General features: G+C 46.2%; 1 protein-coding gene across 1 annotated transcript in view; it reads right to left on the bottom strand.

The window, feature by feature from the left end:
* Positions 1-21,511, bottom strand: part of LOC102453058 (uncharacterized) — a 28,047-nt gene extending 6,536 nt beyond the window's left edge. The window contains exons 1-13 of the mRNA XM_075925803.1: positions 21,171-21,511; positions 18,166-18,248; positions 13,421-13,535; positions 11,760-11,888; positions 11,212-11,328; positions 9,134-9,252; positions 8,319-8,420; positions 7,095-7,221; positions 5,631-5,832; positions 4,405-4,549; positions 2,677-2,862; positions 885-949; positions 154-241 (exon numbers count right to left, since the gene is read on the bottom strand). Of these exons, the coding sequence (XP_075781918.1) occupies positions 154-241; positions 885-949; positions 2,677-2,862; positions 4,405-4,549; positions 5,631-5,832; positions 7,095-7,221; positions 8,319-8,420; positions 9,134-9,252; positions 11,212-11,328; positions 11,760-11,888; positions 13,421-13,535; positions 18,166-18,248; positions 21,171-21,209 (1,517 nt within the window). The 5' untranslated portion in view covers positions 21,210-21,511. The remainder of the gene's footprint in view (positions 1-153; positions 242-884; positions 950-2,676; positions 2,863-4,404; positions 4,550-5,630; positions 5,833-7,094; positions 7,222-8,318; positions 8,421-9,133; positions 9,253-11,211; positions 11,329-11,759; positions 11,889-13,420; positions 13,536-18,165; positions 18,249-21,170) is intronic.
* Positions 21,512-22,915: the final 1,404 nt, after the last annotated feature.

The following is a 22,915-nucleotide window of genomic DNA, read 5'->3' as shown; positions in this document are numbered from 1 at the left end:
TTATGGACTGTAAAAAGTATCAGTGGCATGCAGATCGTACACAGAAGCGAGTAAATTAAATCTTGGCACACCACTTTGGGAAAAGTGGTCAACCCCTGCTCTAAACCAGCTCACTGCAGTGGTAGAGGGCTACAGCCCTGTTACATTCTTTACCTCTTAATGCTGTCCACGATCCGGAGAAGTCGCAGGACTCGCAGGATGAAGACAATATCCAGCACTTGCTGGCTGTTGTATTGACTGGCTGAAGAAGAAAGCAGCACCAGAGACTTTAGTATCTACGGCTCTCCGATGCTGCCTTGTTTGCTTATCACAGAGGCGAATGCAATGACTAAGCAAAATGCAGAAAGCATCCCCATCAGTCACAGTACACTAGCAGAAGCAGACCGAGGTGGCTATGCATCAAAAGATGTTCTGTTTCTAGCATCCTCGAAAACATGCACCAGAGCTGTGTATATGACACTTCAGATTGTGACAGGTGGTTTGTATGTCCAAATCCAAGATAAAATAAAGCAGTTTATTTCTGCCCCTGCTTCCAATATGAGAGGTATTGGATTTAACTGAAAAAGTAATTTAGAGCAGCATTACAGACTTAGCTGGAATAAACACAAGCTACACAGTAATCTAAACAACACTACCCTTGGAGAGTAGGCAGAGGTTATGGGTTCATTCTTTTGCTGGTTTTTATTTATATCTTTTCATACTTCTCTTCCTCCCCTCCCCCCCCCCCATGCAGAAATCTTTGCAGGTTTCAGTGAAAGTCATGATCCCAATGCTAGGAGATGCATCAAAGTCCAACAAGCCCACAATGTAATTTCACTGCCACTTGTAGACGAATAGCAGGCTAGCGCCACCGAAAAAGATTTAAAGTGTAACGTTGGCCTTACTTGACTTAAGCAGAGTGTTGAGAACTGTAGCCACCAGAGCAGCAATGATGATGGAGGTATCGAACCTAGTGTTGGAGGAAAGATTGTTCTATTACACGGATGGCGCCAGCGCACACCGGAGTGTTGTGCGGACATTCAGATACCAATAGGGATGGACACAACACAAGGCCTTAATCTGAAAGCACTAAAGCATATGCTCAAAGTTCAGCATGCACAAGTATTCCTACTCAGCCAGAGGGACCATCTGTGTGCTGGAGCATTTGCAGGTTTGGGCCTTAAAATTTAAAATTAATGGAGATTGCCTATCTCCTAGAACTGGAAGGGACCTTGAAAGGTCATGGAGTCCAGTCCCCTGCCTTCACAGTGGGACCAAGTACCATCCCTGACAAATTTTTGCCCCAAATGGCCTCCACAAGGATTGAACTCACAACCCTGGGTTTAGCAGGCCAATGCTCAAACCACTGAGCTATCCCTCCCCCCCTAAAGGCCGGATTGTGACTTCTTTGGGGGCAGGGACTGTATTTTAGTTGGAGTTTGGACAATAGGCCCAGCACAGGGCACTCAGCCCCAGGAAAGGCTCCTTGGGTTACTGCAGACACTGAAACAGCCATACGGGACTAAGTAAAGTTTCTTTATTGGACATACTGTTTGCATGCGTGACCGACAAAAAGAGTGGGGGTGGGGAGGAGAGAGAATGACTTGTCCATCCCCCCCAAACTCTTCACAGTGGAGAAAAGGAGATCTGGGATGCTCTTTTGCTCATTTACCTTAAAAATTCAAGCCCAGCCATGCATCAACACCCTGGACAACAGGAGAACTAGTGGGGACAGCATGGGGGGCAAGGGGGAAAAGAAGAGAGGGGAATTCGCTAATGGATTGTCGGAACCAATAATTGTTTCTGTTAGCAGGCATGTAAGTTGCACCCCCCATTGATTTAAAAAAAAAAAAAGTGTACAATAAAGCTCTTATGCACATGGGCCCCCATGGCTCAGGCTACGTCTACACTATGGAGTCGTCCTCCCCCCCCCCCCCCCCAGGATACCGGAAGTATCCTGGAAAAACTCCGCCACTTCCAGGGAACGTGTCTGCTCTTCTTAAATTTTTTCGGAAGAGCAGACACTCTTTCAGAAGCCCTGTGAACCTCATTTCAGGAGGAAGAAGGGCTCTTCTGAAAGAGGGAAGTTTTTCTGAAGTTTGGCCCAGTGTAGACAGGCAAAATTTCAGAAAAGCCTCTTCCGAAAAAAAGAATCCGAAAAAGGTACAAATTGCAGAGGGCAATTTGCATACTTTCTGAAAAAGTAGTGTAGTGTAGACATAGCCTCAGTGACACAGCCATAGCTTGACATTCCCAATAGATTTAGGGCAAAGGGGATACACACCTGAGTTACCACACCTACTTTCAGGCCCTCATGCAGTAGTCATTTAAAACAAACAAACTAGCATAAGCCCAGTTATTAAAAAAACAAAACCCATACTTTCTTTTCAAAAGCCATCCCCCGCCCCTCCACACCCCCCCCCCGCCCAGAGCCCAGTCCTGTTTTCTAAGCCTGCACTCCAGTTTGAGTTAAGTGCATTTGTCTTGCCATCTCATGTTCGCAATTGCTTTAGCTACACATTGGTTGTGCAAGTACGAACTTTACTGGATTCTCCTTGTAAAAACAGCCGGCTCTTAACAGGTAAAGGGATAAAATGTAATGTTGCTTTGGCTGCGACTGAAAGAAAATTACAAGACACCCTTCCCATATCCCCTCGACCCCCAAACCACAATGCCCCAACTCAGCACCCTACTTACCAGTTCCAGAATTGAGTCTTTGCAAAGAACGCCCTGGGTTCATACGTGTACACTTTCAAGAGGATCTCAAGGATATATAAAGAAAGGAAAACCCACTCTGCATAGGAAATCAGTGGGTTTCTCTCATCCAGAGCAATGAAGATGGCATTTATTAGAATGATTACATCATATGTCCAAACAAAGCCCCTGCAAGGAGGAGAAGCAAACCAAATTTTTCCCCTCTTGTGCCTGTGGTTTAAAAAACCACCACACACCAAAAACAAATAAACAAACCAACCCACACCCAAAATCCCTCAAGACACCCCTGTAACCTAAGAGCTCTTCAGTGACAACTGGCAGAGGGGCCCCACTGGTTTGTAGTTTGACTGTTTAAGAGATCAAATGAAAGCCGGTGACAACGGTCGTGAATAGCGTTGCAAGAATACACGTATTAAGAATACACGTGTAAGGAATTATGGACACTTGCTGATATTATGCTTTAAGTCTGATCAAATTGGAAGAAAAACCTAATTTTCTTCCAGACAGAGGCAGGACAGCTGCCTCCCCATCTACGGAGAGCCATATCCGCCATCACCATGTTCAATGGGTGGTTCCTGGTTTTCTCTCTGAAGAACATATTGCCATGCTGCTTTCACAGCCTCATGTTAACACGCTCGAGTCTGACCCCCAGGGACTGACCCCAACTCTGGTGACAGACCTTGAGGAATATGAAGGCCAAGCAAGGAGAGGTTATCCAAGAAAGGCAGATGCCCCTGCCATGCAGGTGGGTAATGCTGAATAGGCACTTTTTCCTATCTAAAGTTAAACCTTAAGTCAAGGATTGTAGTCCGTTAAGTGTTAGGCATTTGTAGAACACTGTTTAACTTGTAACCATTTCTGTCCGTTAGTCTTGCTTAGCATCACTTTTCAATTCTTGGTTAATACATTTATTTTATCAGAACAAAGTCAGTGCTGTTAAATTAAGCAGATTGTGAATTCCTGGTTAAAACCAAGCAAGCTGATGTATACGCGGTCTCTAAAGGCACAGTGGATTTGGTGATTTCTGAGTGTCCAAGAATGGGGCTGGATGTTTTAGAGACTCTCTCCCCCCCCCCCCCCCCCACACACACACAGGTGTAATCTAAGAGGCAAAGTCAAGGCAGGCAGAGTCCTCTGTGGGGTCTGGTAAACTGGGAGCAGCAGGGAGCAGGTGTTACCCAGTTTGCATCAAAGAAATCGGCTGGTGTTAGAGGCAGAGAGATAACAAGGTGACATAGTTCAAGATGCCCCAAGGAAGCCTCACAACCCTGCTTGCCCTGTTATCCAGTTACAAGAGTCAACTCTGCCCTACATCAGCCAGTGTTTCCATCTACAAGCCTTTACCCCAAAGGCGAGCGGGTGTGTTTGACAAGCATGTACACACAGTTCTGGATACGGCCCATGCGCAAGGTTGCCAGATTCCACTGGTTTCCATCCTCATCGGTTTTTCCTACTAGTGTTACTTAAGCGATGCCCACATAAAACAAAGGCACATGAAGTGAGGTGTGTGCCGACTGCACACCACACTGACGGTGAGAGACGTGCGTACCCTCTGCATCCAATTGACTCAGGTAGGAGCAGAGTTAGGCTAAGACAGAGTGCTTCCCCCCCACTTGCAGTGCTGGCATTTTCCAGACTGCCATCCTGGTGATGCAGCATCTTTAAAATTAGGAGCTGCTCATTGTAATGGGACGGAGGAGGCCGACTTACCTGTGTTTCACCATGCTGCGTAGGCATTGGCTCGCCGCAGAGTTATACACACGGGGCATCCAATTCTCCAGAGGGTGGGCTTGTATCTTCATCGCAATCACCTGGATGTTCAGAAGGTCTGCCAGGCGCACAAAAGACTTTTTGTCTGCAGCAGACAGGAGAGGCGCCAGTTAGCCTGCCTACTTAGTACGGCGGTGGCAGGTCTCATTTGCAAAAATACAGCACTTCGCCTGGCCCCACTGCAATACAGAGGACACACAGGACTTGTCCACCTGGGCAAAAAGGGCACTTCCTTCATCCAGACTACCGGCAAACATGCTAAGAGCCCTTGGAGCCTGCGTGAGGCACTGTGGCATGAAGCAGTAAAGAGGCTTACAGTGGGAGGAGGGGAGGGAAAAGGACTCAGGAAGACTCCTTTCACTCCTTACTTGCCAAGTTTTAAGCCTCATGTTTAGGCAGCCAATCTTTGGGCAAGCTCGTAGTGGTCCCCTCACACATGCACAGGTGAGCGGTTACCATCCATTAACATTCTTCTATTTAACAGGTTACAATTGTGAAGTTTGTTGGAAATAAATTCTGGCATTAGTAATCCCCGTTTCTAGACGGAGGCAGAACGTTGGAAAGCACACCTGGAATTTCCAGATTGCATGCGACGAGAGCTCCCTCTCTAGCAGTGGGTAGAATGAGATGCTCATGAGGAAGGCACAAGAAAACCCACAGCAAGAAATCTTCCCCAATTAGGTTATTTTTGAACCCCTTTCATTGGGGTTCAATCGTCATGCCTAGCCATAGCAGAGTTTCCACCCTGGCTTTTTAGCTCAAGATCATCAGATTTCCTCATCTGTAAGAAAAGGAACTTTTTTTTTTTTTAATGCCAAATATCTTTGGAGATGTTTCCATGCCTTTATCTTTATGCCCTCCAATTCAAACTTCTACAAGACACTCCATACATGGAAGCAAAAAAGTAAACCACAACAACCACCCCACAAGCATGGGGGGGGGGGGGAATAAACAGCCTGCAGCAAGCTTATAAGTGAGGTAGCAGGATATGCCTGGTTGAGTGTCAATTCATGCCAAGCCAAATAACCGGATGGGTAGATTTTCAGCCTTTGCTTCAAGTTAGTTACATGCAGCACACTGTAAATACAGATGACACCATCTAATCAAGAGGTTCTCCTCTACTTCAGTCACCCCTCCCTAACACGGGTCTGTTGATTGCTACTCACCCACATAGCCTTTTTGTTCGTCATCGGATACTCTCAACAGGAGCTCTCGATGAGAAGTGCTGATATCTGGGGCCACCCGTTTGACGAGTTCCTTCCACTGGGCTTCCTTAACCACAAACTCTGGGCCCTCCTTGACCTTTAGGATGTTGAAGGCTTCAACCATCTTGCGACGTTTCATGTAAGCAAGTTTGCAGATCTCATTCTGGGGAAAACGATGGATTTCAGCCACATGGAGAGTTTATTTCCCTCCCCTCCCCCACTTAATGTAGCTTTGGAATATTCACGGATGCCATATTTAGTCCTGGATTGCTATACTAGAGTGCCAAAGACTTTTCAGGAAGATGCACCAAGAGCAAAGTTCCTGGCCAACATAATGACTAACAGCTCTAGAGTGACACATCTAGCACACTGAGCAGTTGCAGCAGGCGACCATGGAGGTCCTGCCCTGCCCTTCACTGCAGAGTTATCACAAGCCCCTATTTCTTGCTCAGTATCAAAAACTTTCAACATATCCAGGTAGGCTCACTGCAAGAGTGGGGTCCCATGGGACACTGACTCGGAGTCTGCCTGGCTCACAATAGGCCTTGGAGGACAGTGTGCCGTTGTGGAGCGGGGAAGGGCATTGGCATGTAATGGACAGAATGGAGAGGAGATCAGAGGTTTTATCCCAGACCGGAAAGCCCGCAAGTCGGAGAAGAGGAGGGAACTGATTTAGGCGTCACATCAACACTAACAAGGGAGGCCTCTGAAAGTGGCAGCTACCTCCACAAGGCAGTCTGCCCAGGAGGCTGCACTCAGGGTTAGGTTTTGTGGTTTCCTGTGAGTGCATCTGGGAGGAGACCAGGCACAACAGGGAAGTTAGTCTCTTTATGAAAGTTCACTGGAACTCTCAGCTTTAGCCCTTTAATTGCAAGCACTAGACAGGCTTAGAGTCACCCCAAGATCTGGTGGATGCTACGTATAACCATCAAGTGACAGGAAAACCTCGCTGAGTTGCTCCACAGGATGGTTCAGAATCAGCAAGTGATTAAAGGAGGAGGAGTGGCTGGCTGCAACACGTTGACTGGAGGATCCTTTCCTTGTAGAATCCACACACACACACTTTGCAGTACAGCCCCAGTCCAAGGGCTCCCAATAAAGGTAATACCAGCATCTGACAGCTGTACTGTACGTAGGGTTCTAAACTGGGTAACCCAACCCCCACCTGACATTTTCTAGTGCCAAAAAAGACAGACACAAACAAACAAACACACACCAATTATTGTCTGACAGATTTGGTGACCTAGCACTGGGAGCCAGATTCACGCCCCAAAGCTGCCTGCATTAGATTCAAACACCCTTGAGACGGGCAGGACCAGAAGAGGAAACAAGACGTTTGTAAAGCAGAGTGCTCCATCCAGGGATGGGCAGAGTCACATTACTGCTATGCCGAGTTTAGCAGATGCGGATCTCCACACACGTTACCTTTAAATGTTTCTTGTAGTTGTTGTACACAACAGCCAGGAAGACAGACATGAAGAGGTAGGTGTGGATTACAACATAGGTTATGAAGAACAGGGAATACAGCCAACTGATGTCATAGGCTGGTATCCTAGACAGGGAGAGAGGGGCTTTAGTAACTTTATATTAGACTGTGAGAGCAGAGATTCATACAGAACAGGGTTTCCTGTTCTGTAGTGTGTGCTCTGTGGAGTACCAGGGTTCCACGAGAAAATAATGACAGCTGTAAGACCCTGTTATTTTGGTACTAATTTTTTGATCTTATTGTTTTTTCAAAAAAACCCTATACAAGATACAAAAATGCAATGCCAAACCATTGTCTATTTGGATACCTATTGAATTAAAAAACAAAAAACAGTGTTTGAAGGGCTCCATCAATTTTTCAGGATCCCACAGGGGCTCCATGGCTGAAAAGTTTGGAAAACCCCAATACAGAACAATAAAACCTCAGGGACCGTTCCCATATGCGGTTTCAGGGTACAATGCACCTTACAGACAACACTGGATGCAGCATTTGAGCACAGTCTGAAATTCATCAAGAAGCACAAGCCCCATGCTCTGCACCAAATTCTCCCCACAGAAGCTCACACACAACTGCTAATGCGGTGGAGAGTGTAGAATCTGGCCCCGGGGTGGAAAGCAGAGGGCACTGCATGCCACAGTGCTCTTTAGGTCTCTGTCCTAAAGCTATTGTGCAATGATGGAGTGGGAGAGGGAAGAGGAAGATGCTCTCCCTGATAAATTCAACTCTGAATTAAAGGCTAAAGAACCATGAACAGGGCTTGAGTGCTGCCTGGAAGAGGCGATGGTTCCCCTGCAGTACAGATTATGGAGTGTGGGGCTTGTCAAAGCAAAAATGTTTCACCTCCCCAAGTGCAGGGTCTGTCCACACCAGTGGGATCACACAGCACCTGGAGGCTTTTCGAAGTACAGGGCTGTTTGCAATATTTGAACAGCCTTTACCACCTGGACATCAGCAAGGGTTCAATTTCGGATCCAGAAAACAGAAAGATCCTTGTATGTCAAATATAGCAACAGATTGGGGGGGTTGCTCTCCTCCGGCTCCCGTGAGCTCTGGGCAGGCCCAAGACAGCCGCTCCAGTTCTACGAGCGATACAGGGCTTCCCTGCTGCTCAGAGAGCACTTCCCCGCCTAGACTGCCCGGCATGGGCGGTGCAGGGTACCTACATGATGTCAGGACTGTTGGCTGTCGTCACCAGCACATACATATCAAACACAATTTCTAGGTAGTTAGTAAAATATGGGGATCCTTCCACTGTCCGGAGATTTCTGAAAAGAAAGAGGCACCATGCTGTTACACACAGACAGCAAGTCACAGACACACAGTTATTGCAGAGTCAAAAGACAGGACGATGCAGCACTTTAAAGACTAACAAGATGGCATATTAGGTGATGAGCTTTTGTGGGCCAGACTCACTTCCTCAGATCAATGTGGAAGAAAATCTCATCCATTACAAAGATAGCTTCCCCAATTATCACCCCTAACGTCGTTACCTCACAGACACTAACCTTCCCCTCCCCCTCTCCACTCTGTTCTAAAACCTGATTTGTTAATTTCACATGCGTCCATTTTTTAGATTGTATCACTTCGGTATATATGGTCGTGCCAATTTTCTTCCACAAATTGATCTGACGAAGTGGAGCTTTCATGGGCCAGACCATCACCTAATAAACCATCTTGTTAGTCTTTAAAGTGCTACATAGTCCTGTCTTTTGTTTCAGCTAGACCAGACTAACACGGCTGCATCTCTATCATTACTGCAGAGTGGCAGTTGAGTAGTTGACATGGCAGTCATATCCCTAAGGCCTTATTGTTTAGGAATACGAAGTACCCACAGATAAGGACAATCTTGATTTCTCAGCAGTTCTTGACACTCCCTCCCCCGCCATATTTTGTCCTCTACAGGATCTGATAGATGTTCTTGCATCCAAAACTTAAAGCCCACAACCCAGGGAACTCCGGAGAGGAACACCGCTCTCACCTGTCACCAAACAGCTTCAGAGCCATAAGGGAGAACATGAGGACGCTGAACATGAAGAGCAGGAAGACGTACGTGATCTCTGGCAGCGTGTTGCGTATGCTGCGGAACACTTTCCGGATCTGCCGAGGCAACGGGTAGCCTTTGGAAACAAAGCTGCACCAGGTTTCCCCCTCTCGCCCCCCACAGAGTTTTCAGCCCCTCATGGTCAGGCAGAGTGGTAGACAGGCGTTCTGCTTAGAGAAACAGAGCTAGCTCCCGCACCCCCAATCAACCGCACACCACAGCAAACTCCACTTCAAAGTGCTGATTACCCCAAATGGAGCAGATGAAAGTTCTGAAAGGGCAGAATGAGACCACAAAAATCTAACGTCAGCAATTGTCAGGCGAGTGGAGGAATACCGAAATCCCAAAACAGGGTGTATAAGATTGGATGGAACAGACCAAGAGCAGATGGGTTGCAAATCCAAAAAGCCAGGTCTGATCAACCAGGGCTCCCTCCCTGGCACTGAATCTCGCTGCCATACGTAAGCGCAGAAAGGGGAACAACACCGGTTGTAAGTTGCAACGAAAAAATCCAAAACAGGAGAAACAAAACAAAAAATATCTCCTGAATCTAAGCAATGCTTCTATCTTCCTTAACGTGAGTATTATATATTTGTTAACTCTATAAATTGTTTAAAGGTAAATCTGGAGGGTATATCTGTAGGAGGAATTATTATTTCTTGTTTTTTAACTGTACTGTTTTCCTACTTTTTAATTGTATATTACACTGTCAAAAAAAAATCAAAGATAGAGGAATACCCTTTTTTTTTTTTAGGGTGAAACAAAGATTTTCATTTTTCTATTTACTTTATAACTTTCCATTTAAATCAATTCACTGTCTATGGTTTCAAATCCTTTAAAGAACCAAACCCGGTTACCGAAACCAGGGTCTAGAATGACCGAAGCGTAAGTTGGCACAACAATATCTGCCCCAGTCTGTAGGCAGTCTGCCCTTTTCATCTTGGACCCCCGTCAGCGTTGAAACGCTCGAACAGATCTTCACTAACGCTCTGAATCCCTGCAAGGGAGGCCTTATCCCTACGGACACATCTGCAGCCAGTTAGAGATCACGTGAACCCAGAGGCAGCCTTGGGACTCTCACCTGTAACTCCAGGTTGCCTGTCCCATGCTCTAGGCTTCATAGGGAGTCGGCTTTCTCCCCGGCCCCCCTGCAAAGGGGGTGCCTTGATTTTCAAGGTAGGGCCAGGAAAGCATTGGGGGGAGGTGGAGGCAGTGACCCAGCCTGTGCACGACACAGAAGAGAACGAGCCAAGGCTGGGCAGTGCACGGACTGAGAGGACAGTGTCATTAGCACAGTTGTGCTTGTTCACCTCGAAGGGCTCCTGAAATAAATAATTTTTGCCAAGTGCGCAGAGCAGGCAACAGAAGCCGGGCTGGGCGAGTGCAGGATCTGGGAAGAATAATTAGGACATGACCTGAAATTAAGAATCCAAACACAGCACAGTCCCAAGTTCTAGGGTTTCTTATGACCCCAAAATCCAGCCTGTTCCCACAGCTGGCTGTTATTAGGTAGGTCGCTGACTAGCTAGCAGGAGCTCTCTCTCATCATGAGGGGGGAAGGATTTCCCCTATTGCTGATAAAGAGGGAGATTAAGGGTCATTTGTGATGTTCCTTGCACTTCCCCATTATTTCCACTATTCCAAAGCCATCAAGCCGCTGTCTACAGGAGTCACTTTCTTCCTGCCTGGCAGGAAATGAGAGGTAGGCACCCCACATCCCACAGCACAGCAGATACCAGTCACAATCCCGATGCACTGCCGCAGCCAGGTACCAGGATATCAGCTTGGCAATGACGTGCTAGGAGCGGTTTGGATTCACACCAAAGGGAAAGAGGGATGTGTCTGCACACGCCTAGCCACCATCCCTTCAAGTAAGCACAAGGGGTCTTGGCACAGTGTAAGAGCTACAACGGCTGTCTTCCGCACGGCCATCTTCCAGCCATTCTGCAAATGCTCTACTCCAAGATGTTCGCATGCAACTTCCAAAGGACACCCAACCCGTCGGCGTGACTTACCTGGTGACTTTCTGCAAAGTTTATTAAGAAAACGGGTCTCAGGACTCTTGACCATCTAACACTGTTTATGTTCGAGATTTTAAGTGCCCCGTAGATAATCAGGTCAATTAAAGTCCCCTGTGGAAGAAAGAGCAGCAACAATTCACAGAAAAGTCTTTGGTTTACTGCTGGAGACTCACTAACGCAGCCCTAGTGTTTGACAATTAAAATGCTTCTTGGGGTAGTGTCTTCTGACAGGAGATAGAAGTTTCGGTAGACTAGACCATGTTATGACACACACACACACACACACACACACACACACTTGTTCCTGCCGCATACTTTTCTCAACAATTTCAGAAACCAGGTCTGTTGGAAATCAGCAGGGAAACGGATTGTTAACTTGCTGGGGACACATCAGGACAAACAGGCTGTTTGTAGACCTGGATGCTGGCCAGTCCCATCAGGTCACACACGCCTTTTCACAATGCAAGTGGAAGTAGGACAATAAAAACAAGCCTACAGGTCTAGCTTCCCCACAAACCACAGCGACCACATGGGAAACTCACCAGTATTGCTATTACAATGCAGATATTCTTTGTATCCTTCCAAAACACATTGCGAGGGGTGACTTTGGCAAAATGCACCAGTCGTCCGAAGAACACCAAAAGGCACAATACCTCAGCCAGTGAGGTGGCCTGCAGAGAGGCAGCAAATGAAGTTTAACCTAAAAAACAGAAGACAAATCCTGCCCCCCACAACTTTATTGCTAAACTCTCCCAATATCTTCCCCCTCAGTGCCTTATTCTCCACCTACCACCAGAAGAGTTCAGACAGAGCCAGATGGAAGGAAGAGTCAGTCCCAGGCAACAGAGGCTATATCTAGACTGCAGTTTTCTTTTGGAAGAAGCTTTTCTGGAAGAGATCTTCCGGAAAAATTCTTTTGAAAGAGAGAATATGCACAGCAAAAGCACAACAGAAAGCAATGTGCTATTTTGAAAGATCGTGTCCACATTCATTGGACACACTCTCACATTTAAGTTCAAATTGCTGGGGACAGAGTAGCCACCAGGGCACCTGTGTTATTTCCTGGACGCCTCTTCTTTTGAAAAACCCCTCTCCCCTGTCCACACTTGCTCTTTTCTGAAAGAGCTCTTTTGGAAGAGCTTCCTCGTAGAATGAGGTTTAGTGCTGTCGGAAAACACCCTGCCTTTTCTACTTTGTCGAAAGAATACAATTGTAGTGTGGATGCAAGTGTAGAGGGTTTTTCCGGAAAAATGCCCATTTTTCCAGAAAAACTCTGCAATGTAGACATACCCAGAAAGGAGGACATGTCCAATGGGTTTTCACTGCAGTTTTCTGCAGATTGCTCTATTCTTTAGAGCAGTCTCTCACCATAAAAAGTCACTGATGAGAGGATAACCACCATTATTTCATGCTTCTCAGGTAAGAGTAGGAATTTAGTTGTGAATAACATCCTTCAGCGAGTTAGTCGATTTTCACATGTACGGCGTTTGGGATGGGATGCCTGTCCAGGTACACTGTCATGCTGCATTGTTATCATAAGCTCTGGCAGTCTGTTCTGGAACTAGTGCCCTACCTCTTCTAGCAAGCTTTTCATCCACAGAGCTCAAAGCACTTTACGGAGGAAGCTAGGACCATTACGCCCAAAGTCACAAAGAAGTGAAGTGTCTTTCCCCAAGATTGTTCAGCAATGGCCAACTTGGGACAGAACCCGGGTCTCTGGAATGCCAGTTGTTCTGGGCCTTAAGCCACACTGCCTCCCTGATACGATCTACAAGCACCGTGCACAGAAGTCAACAAATAATAATATTGTCAGTGGGCTAAGCATCTCAAGAGGTAATCAGTGAGACTACTGGAAGTGAACACACGCGGTAATGAACCTGGCACTGGTGGTGGAGAGGGGCAGTCCACGGCATTGTTGATGGATGCACAGCTTGGATCACCATTAACAGGGCTTGCACACACTTGAATGGGAAAGTCATTCCTTGGTTGCATGAGGTTTAGATTTGCTATGCGCCCATGCAGACTGGATTAATTCAGCAGTACCCGACATCACAGATATTACTATTAAAAAACATCCAGTAACTTCCCCTACTGAAAACAAGCAGAGAAATACTCCAGCTTCTTGAAGAAACATTAGACGGCTTGAGCTGCCTCCATCCATCAACATGACAAAGCTATTGCTCCCTTTTACCCAAATACTTACCAAGAAAGGGAGTGGGTACACAGCAGGATCTTCAAACACAGCAAGGGAAAGGTCTACAAAGATGAAGAAGTAGGTAGTTGCTTGCATAGCCCAGTGGTTATAGAGATTGTAAAGTCTGGTGAGGCAAGACAGATATTAACAGTTAGGGCACTAGTGCATGGAAGCTGTGCGCTTGTGCGGCTGATCAGGAGAAATTCAAATGCTACCCAGCTGATTAGCAGAGCCCACAACTAGGTTTTTTGTTTCTACTGGTGGTGCAGTCACACATGCCATAGTGCACATCACAAAATGTGTTCTGCCCATGGATGGAAAAAGATTAGGAGGAACATTGCCTGTGACCACCTAAAGACTACAGGACCATATACAGCCTACATCTTGCAAGGCCTCAGAAAGACTCAAGTCCCCAAAGCCAGCTATTTGCCAAGATTATACAGGGACGATTCTTACACAAAGCACTATCCTGAGTGTGCTAGTTCATTTAGCCAAGTTCTTTCTCCAGTTCTTGGGTATATTGGATATTTCCCAACTGTTCAGATGACTGATAGACTCAAGCTGTATTCCTCTTAAGGAAATCCACTTATTCTCCAATTCAGTTTCAGAAAAACACATTAACACAAAGTTGGTAAAAAGTTGCCTCTTCTTTATAACTAGCACTTCCCCTTAGGATGTGTCATCCCTGTACTGATCACATGCTCCTCAACTTAGGGATACAGCTGTGTGCTACTTCTGCTTCAGTGTTGAAGATAGCAGTGTACCCCAGTGGAGATGTGCAACTCCATCTCAGCTTGGTGCGTCCATACTCAGCTTGGGTCAGTTGGCTGAATATGGATGCACCAAGAGCCCGATACAGTCCTTAAGTCAGACAGCTCAGCAGTGCCTCAGCTCACTCTGCTGAGAAGTGACTGTAAAAATCTTCGGTCAAGGTCAAACGCAAACACAACAAGCTTGGATTTTGGAGACAAAGCCATTTCGAAGATCTGAGCTAAAAAGCAGTAGGAAGATTTTTCCCTTCATTAAGGATTTCTGTTGACACTAGCTTTACAACTCCTTTTCTGACTGGCTGCAGGTTTTCCACAAAAACATCTCCCCTGAGATGTGACAGGGATTTCTCTTGTGAAAAGCATTCCATAACTTTTGGCAGCACACTTTACCCCGGGACTAGAAGATTGTATTTATTAGTGTGAAATGCCCAGCTTTCACGGGCATGCTTTTATAAGGGTGACTCGGGATAAGAGACCATTTGCCTTTCAGTTTTTTCCATTAACATGTTAAAACAGCAAATACTCCAGCGCATTGTGTGTCAGTCACTGTTCTTTGAACTATAAAGCTTCTTAAGATTTTTCTAGTGATACGAAGTGCTACACTGCTTGACTTCTTTTATCCAGGGAAGGGAGAAAGGCAGAAAGAACCACTTCTAAAAATGCCACCAAGGCGGACAGATGCTTGTTCTATATTTGTGGCTGCAGTCTTCAAAATGTTTTTTATGGTCCTAAACACACAAACCACCACTGGATAAATGTCAGCTAGAGAGAAACAGGGCTGGCCAGAATAAAATAATTAACGGACTAGGAGGTCTTGGTGTTTTAATGCAAGCAATGAGTATTTGAGTATAGACCAAATAATTTTATTTGCTTGAGGTTTTAAAAAAAAAAAAAAAAAAAGGAAGGACTATTTTCCTCCCTTAATTCTTTAATACTAATAAAATTAGTGCTCTCAGATACTGTGTTCATCTCTAACAAAAAAGCTGGTCACTGAAAGGCTGAGGCACAGACTTTTGGTTTGGTTAAGAGCTATTTGGCAAATTCATTGACTAATTGGAAGGAAAGACTTGTCAAAGTGTCAGCGTCACCTCCCATTCCCTGGAAGCGATGGGAAACCTGCAGCTTCTCTCCTGTGGCAGTGAGATGCTGCTGTCCCACATCGGTTCTCTGAAGATTTCTCCAGCGAAAGGAGAATTACAATTTCACCTCACTACGGCGAGAGCGCGTGGTGGAAGGGAAGGGCAAAAACACTGGCAGAACTCGAATGTTTACTCCGTCCCAAATTTGACCATCTAGACTTCTATTTAAGATGCCCTCCTGGTTTTTAACTTTTGCTTTTTTTGTATTTTTTGTTACAGTTGCTGGAAGTTAAGGCAAGGGGAAGGGTTCATGCAGCACTGACATTGGGGCTGCACGGCACGGCCAGTGCCCCCAAACACTTGAGTGCGAGGGATGCTGCAGTCCAGAGCCAGGCCGCAAGGAGACTGAGCCCCCAGAAGCAGCGGGGCAGCCTCCCCTGCAGAACAGCTCTTCCCACAGCCCAAAGCAGAAGCATTTCAGCAGCAGGTGACTGTAGGCTCAGAATCCTTCTCCCCACGACCCTGGCTGGGGTGGGCTGCTCCACCAGGCCAGGCCCAGACTTCCCCACACCCTGTGCCTGCAGGGAGTGCTTTACAGCCCTCAGGAAGTGGGTCCCTGGCAGCTGGGCTCTTAGAGGGTTCCCCGCACACCTGCTGGGCTGGCAAACGGGATCCCGCGCAGGGAAGGCTGCACGCTGCCAACAGTTACCGATCCATATTTTACTATCAAGGAAAACAATCTCCTCACTCTAACCTGGGCTGAGTAAACGAGGGGCGGGGAGGGGGGACCACAAAGACTCATATTAGTCCTTTTGACCAGTGTCACAGCACGTTCAAGTACAGCTGATTTTCCATAGCCCCAAAATTTGTGTCAGTCTCAGGGTGAAGATACGGACGTTTACATCAAGCTGTATTAAAATGCATAGTTCTTGCTTACACCCAATATGCCAAGCAATCCAGACTGTTCTGAATCAATGACCTGTTGTCTTTGTTATTTAGGGATCCCAACATTGGGATCATCTCCAACCTTTATTGGTGATTTAGTTTTTCCTTCCAGCTCATTAATAAAAGTTCTTGGCCCTACTGTATTTAGCACATGTCCCTGCCAGGCCTCAAATGAAAGCACAGCTGCTCGATGAGGATTCCCCATGCGGAGTCGCATTTTGGGACTCATCCTTTTTATACTGGGTTATATCTTTATGATACTGGTAGATAAAGGTAATAGTGTTTGATTGTAGTAGACGTCTGAGGCATATGCCTTTTTTTTGGTCACATTGCCTCAGATGTCTACTACAAACAAACACTATTACCTTTCTCTACCAGTATCATAAAGATATATTTTATATCGAGTGTGACAGGATTTCCTTCAACCCATGTTGATTTGGTGCATCTTTTACTAATCTGGACTGGATTTTGCTTCTACACAATAAAATATGATCAGTCATGATCACTTGTACCTATTACCATAAATCTTTAGTTCTGCGATCAATTGCTCTTAATCCATTAGGGGAATTCTATATTAGATCTCATCCTACATTGACTGCAACAATTTTTGAAATAGGAAACTGGTCTTCTCTTATGTTTAGAAATTCCAAGGATGCTTTAGTGCAGGCAGCACGAACCCCCCAGCGCATGTTACACAAGCTGAAGGGTCCCATGATCATGGACATTAATGAATATGGAAGAAAGATCATTTTCTTCAGAGTTAACAATGATTCAAAGAGGGAGCACTTTTTGATGTAGAGTGCCACTTCCCCATCCATTTTGCCTACCTGAGCCTGCCTCAATATGCTAGGAGCATTGGTTTTAAAATTCCAAGCTAGATGGAATTTATGCACACAAGTCATTCCAATTCATCTTATTTGTTACACAGCTGTTAGTACTGGTGTACAAGCAACTTAAGAATTTATTCTGTGTGTCCTTTGGTTCTTTGCAGGGCCATCCTTACCCATACACAGAATACGCAGCTGCATAGGGCACCTGAAAATTTGGGATACCGCTGGTCTTAATGTCTACCCACCTGCCTCTTCCTCTGGAGAGGATTTAGTTAACTGAAAAAGTCTGCCAGGCCTATTAGCAGCACATGGAGCCTGTGAAAGCCATGCAAGTGGTAATGAAGCCGTTTACAGGCACTTACCAACCCCAGGTATATACTATCAGTTTCTGAATTCGCAGTGTTAGTTTACAGGACCTTAGTTTGCACTAGTGAAATGTTTAGTGTTTCCCCAATTTTATTTGGCCACAGAACCCTTTTAAACTTGAAAGAATTTTGCAGAACCCCATATAGCAGTTTTATATATGGAGCCAAAAAAGTAGACCACAAATGAGTAAGGATAATAATAAACAAATGCTGAACAAGGTCATGAGATCAACATTTAGTTTAATTGCACATATTTTTAAAAAAAAAAAAAAAAAATCACATTTAAGGTGTACAAAAAATTCTTAGAGTGTTATTGTAATGGAATTTTCTCGCTGAATCCTTATTTACACTTCACAGAACCCTGGGGTTCCTCAGAACACCATTTGGGAAACACTGCATTAGTAGATTGCTGAAAAATCATTTTTTTTTAAAATCACATCTCAAAAAAACAAACCAATGTTTGTTTTATAATACTATGTAGGGTCCTATAAATCCTAAGGATGGCCCTGGTTCCTTGGATTAATTTTCCCCCCCCTCAACATCTTGAGGATAGAATCCCCCATCATGTAAGCATGGCCCATGTTCTTTGTTAGATTCAACGTGTGTCTAAACAAGTGTTGGTGAATAAGTTAACTTGGTTTTAAATCAAGTTCTCTTGATATCAAGTATCCCCTGTACCCCAATTCAGTGAAAACGTTTCCCAGTTAGATATTTTAATTCTTCCTACAGAATACTGTTGAACTGGATGTTAGCTTGTTTTCTTACCTGACTGCTTGTGGTGAGGTTTCAAATGGAATGTTTCTATTATACTGAGCATCATACACATAAGCTGCAGCCAGGAGAAGGTCCTGTTGAGTTTGGGTGGAAGAGGAAGGAGAAAAGGGCATAAGTTTAAGTAAGTCAGAATCTGAAACTCTTACATGTAACGAGGCAATTCCAAAAATACCTGCCAAGGAAGCATTTTTCTACCTTGAGATATTCCATTTAGGTGAAGATGAATATAAAATGGTACTCTGAATAATAGTGCTACAAAGAGACTTCATGACATGCATGTCATAACAAGATATTCCAATTTACGAACACACAAGCAAATATACCACCTTCTCCTCACCCTATTCGTATTGGAAGAGAAACCCAAAGTTTACTACAGATCTAAAAAAACTGAACCAAAAAGCTATCAAGTGATTTACTATATATTTTAAATAGCTAGAAATACACAATGCAAGGAGAGGTTTGGGCACCACCTCCTGATGCTACTAACTGCCTAATAACTTCAGAAGTACATCACTGGGGAAGGGCTGTGTGCACACGGCACTTCTGCCAATCTCCTACATGCAGAGCAAAGCATGACGTTGTATCTTTTCTTTCTTTTGTACCCAACTGCCAAGCATTTCTAGCAGTACTCTGATGAGGGAAGCATAGCGGAACTCTCAAAGGGATGAGATACCTAGGTGTCCTGCAATTCTATTACAGATTTCAGATGTCTGAATTCTGGGTCCTAGTACAGGCAGTCCCCGGGTTACATGGATCCGACTTACATCGGATCTCTACGTACAAACGGGGTGAGGCAACCCCGCACTAGCTGCTTCTCCCCAGCAGACCAGGGAGACACGAAGCTAGCGCCTCCCCTCCCCCCAGCAGACCAGGGAAGACGTGGAGCGGCTTCTCTCAGCAGACACCTCAGCTTGAGAATAAAGGACTGAGGGAAGTGAGGTGTGGGAGAATAAAACTGAGCTCTAGAGAAATGTTTGGCTAGAGTTTCCCCTACAATATGTACCAGTTCCGACTTACATACAAATTCAACTTAAGAACAAACCTACAGTCCCTATCTTGCACTTAACCCGGGGACTGCCTGTAATATGTAAATCACCATCCTATCATCACACTGAGACTGTACCAGATACACACCATTTACAACACAGTAACCACTTTAGTCAATTAAGTCATTCTATGAATGACTTGGGGGCGGGGGAGAATGATTTACTTATGCTCTTCTCAAAGAAAAGAGATTGCAGCTTAAGTATGTAATGCACAAATGGAGTAGCTCCATAATGAATTTATTTAGCTCAATAGCATCCTGGTTCCCTTTTAAAAAAGGGGGGGAAAAAAGTCAGGCAGGCAGCTTGCACTTTGGCAACGGAGGCTGGTATTTAATAATCTACCTTGTTAATGTGGCATGGAGGAGCAACAACGCCGGTTCTCTAGTTCAGAGGGCAAGAGAAAGTTTTGGCTACGTCTGCAAGTCTGTCCTCTAAGAGGACTTCACGGGGAACACTGTGGGCAGTTTCATGGCTTAATTATTAAAATGCAGGGGTCTTAGAAGACCCCCAGTGACCGCTTAAAGGAACCTATTGACATCTAGTGGATCTCGTGAAGAATTGCAGCAATGCCAGAGGAAACTTCTTGGCTCCCGGACACCTGCTCTTTGTGCCTATGCTCTTTAAACCCACCAGCTCTATCCGTGTGTTTTTTCAGAATGAGTTTGTAACACGGCTGACTATCCGCATAGCTCGCGTCCACACATGTATAACAGCCACATGGTTAGAAACTAGGCCTCTGGTCAGTGTCCCAACCCTGCCTGTGACCAGGGCTGGAACGTAACCCTCAGGCCATGAGTAGACAAGACCACAAATCAACAGCCGTGCAGTGAGCTTAGCCATTTTCTCTCAAGTCATCCCTACAATGGAAGCCATTCTAAAATACAACACACACTGCTCCTCCTGCAGCCGCTGAGGGACACAGGCAATAGTTACAAGGTTTCTCAGCAGGGGTGGATACAAACACCACTGAGAGGGGGCAGGGGAGAAAGGGACAGACTGAGGCAGCGGTGTCGGAAAAGCACTGCTGTGCGGACATGCTGAGTTGCACTGACTGTAACCGTGTTTAGCCTGCTCACACGACAGAGAAGACAGACGATGGTCAAGATACCAGCTACACTACAGGTAGAGTCTACACTGCAGTCTTGGGCACCACAGCAGCTCTTGGAGACAAGCCCAAGCCCACAGGAGCTAGCTCAGACTCTGCAGCAGAAAAGTGGCAGCATCGGGGCTTACAACGCAACCCAGCCGCCAAGGGCCCCGTGTCCTGCAAGCTGAGCCCAGCTAGTGTGGTTTCGCCGCACAGGTACTGAAACTAAGCGGTGATAGAGACGCAGCCGGGTTAGTCTGGTCTAGCTGAAACAAAAAGACAGGACTATGCAGCACTTTAAAGACTAACAAGATGGTTTATGAGGGGATGAGCTTTCGTGGGCCAGACCCACTGCCTCAGATCAATATGTGGAAGAAAATTGGCACAACCACATAGACCAAAGTGATACAATCAAAAAAAGTGAACTAAGCATGTGAGAGCTAGCATAGGGAGGAGAGTCCAGCAACTGATTGTGAATACACTGGGACATCATCCCCACCCAGAGGGGTCACACGCACGTACCCCAGAGAGCCAGGGGAACAAGCCAAGGGGAATCCAATGCTCTAGCCACTGGGTCCCACTGCCTCCTTACACGGAGGTCTCCGCCCCGTTTCCTTCCGGGCGCTGGCTGCTGCCCTCTCCCTCCGGCCGGGCTCGGCTCCCCCAGAGATGGAAGCGGACGGAGGCGGGTTCGCTCTGCGGGGGAGTTTTGGGGGCTCGCTCAGAGCCCCCCGCTGCACGGCCGGGGCGCAGACATGCCCGGGCCGCCCCCTCCAGCTGCGGGGAGGGAGCGGGCGGCAGCAGCCGGGGAGGGGGCGCGCCCAGCCCGGAGGGGACCCGTCCCCGGCCCGTGGGCTCCATACCTCGTGCGCCAGCGGCGGGTCCCGGGCGGCGACGGCCATGGCCGGTCCGGGCTCTGCTCAGGGCTGGGTCCTGCGCTCCGCCAGCTCCATCCCGGGCGAGCCCCGCCGCGAGCTTTAACCTCCCCCGCACGTGACTCCGGGCAGCGGAAACAGCCCCCGGGCGCTATTCGGAAGCCGGGCGGGGGGCAGACAGACGGACGGGCACGGGGGCAGACTGCAGCCACAGGCAGAGGGGTGCAGTCAGGGACGGACAGACAGACGGGGGAGGAGACTGTGTCCTCAAGGGCTCTGCAGATGGTCAGACACCCATCAGGAGCAGGCAACTGGTTGAAACTACAGTCCAGGGCAGAATGATCACACCCACACATGCACATGCCAGGTTGGGGGAAAGCCAGCAAGGCTTTTATAAAGGGACATCAGGCTTCAACTATTCGACTGGAATGCTTTGAGAGTGGCAACAACCACGTGGACAAAGTTGATCGCCTGGGTGTGGCGTACTTTGACTTCCAGAAAACCTTTGACAGCTCCCCTATCAAATCATCTTGATTTTTAACCAAGTAAAAACGCATGGGATTAGATGGAAGATCCTCTCAGAGTTCTGTAACTGATTAAAAGATAGGAAACAAAAGGATAGGAATAAATGGTCACATTTCACCCTGGAAATTGGCAAATAACAGGATCCCCCAAACACCTGTACAGGTATGGGTTCTGGTCAACATACTCATGAATCATCTGGAAAGGGAGGAAAGTGGGAGGATGTAAAATTTGCAGATAATACTAAACTACTCAAAGATTAGTCCTCTGGTACCTTAGAAACTAACAGAAGTATGTAGAATCATGAGATTTTGTGGGCTATCCCCACAAAGCTGACTTCAAAGAGTTACAACAGGTGCTCACTAAATTGAGTGACCAGGCAATGAAACTGCAGATACAATTCAATGTTGATAAGTGCTAAGTAATACGCATTGGAACACACAATTGCACCAATACATAGAAAATCATGTGGACTAAAAGAATCATGCTGGATGGTTTTCTGAAAACATCAGCTCAATGTGCAGCAGTGACTATGTAAGGAACCACAAGGAAAGGGACAGAAAATATTATCATGCTACTATATAAATGCTACATGAAATAACTTGAGGTCTGGGAAACTTGTTTTACAGCGACAGATTAACAGGGCTCAATGTATTTAGTTTATCCAAGAAAAGCTTAAAAAGTGACTTGGTTGTGGTCTAGAAGGACCTAAATGGGAGCCGAAATCTGGTATCAGAATACTCTAGTGGAAAAGGTATAATGAAATCCTGTGGGTGGAAGCTAAAATGAGAGAAATTCAGAGTAGAAATATGGTACAAACATCTCACTGTGAGAGTAATTAAACTATTAGAACAATTCCCCAAAGGGTGTGCTGGATTCTCAAGCCCTTGGATCCTCAAATCAACACTGGGTACTTTCTAAAAGACAGGTTAAAGCTCAAACAGAAATGATGGGCTTCCTGCAGGAATTACTGGCTGAGACTCTGGGGCCTGTGTTACGCAAATACAATTATCACACTTGTGCCTTCTGGCCTTAAACTATAAACTTACTATACTTGCCACATGCATGGGCTAGGTGATGGTCAGATGTGCAGATTTGTTGACATGAGACAAGAACACTGACAATCTTACATGAGATCGTCAGTGTTGTTGCGGAAATTCAAGCTGCCAGTGTAGACAGCTGGCAAGTTTTTTCGCAAAAGCAGCTGCTTT

The sequence above is a fragment of the Pelodiscus sinensis genome, chromosome 3 (genome assembly GCF_049634645.1).
Source record: "Pelodiscus sinensis isolate JC-2024 chromosome 3, ASM4963464v1, whole genome shotgun sequence".
In the NCBI taxonomy this organism is placed as follows: Eukaryota; Metazoa; Chordata; order Testudines; family Trionychidae; genus Pelodiscus; species Pelodiscus sinensis.
The sequence above is the reverse complement of the archived record's forward strand: the minus strand, read 5'-3'. Positions and strand labels throughout refer to the sequence as shown.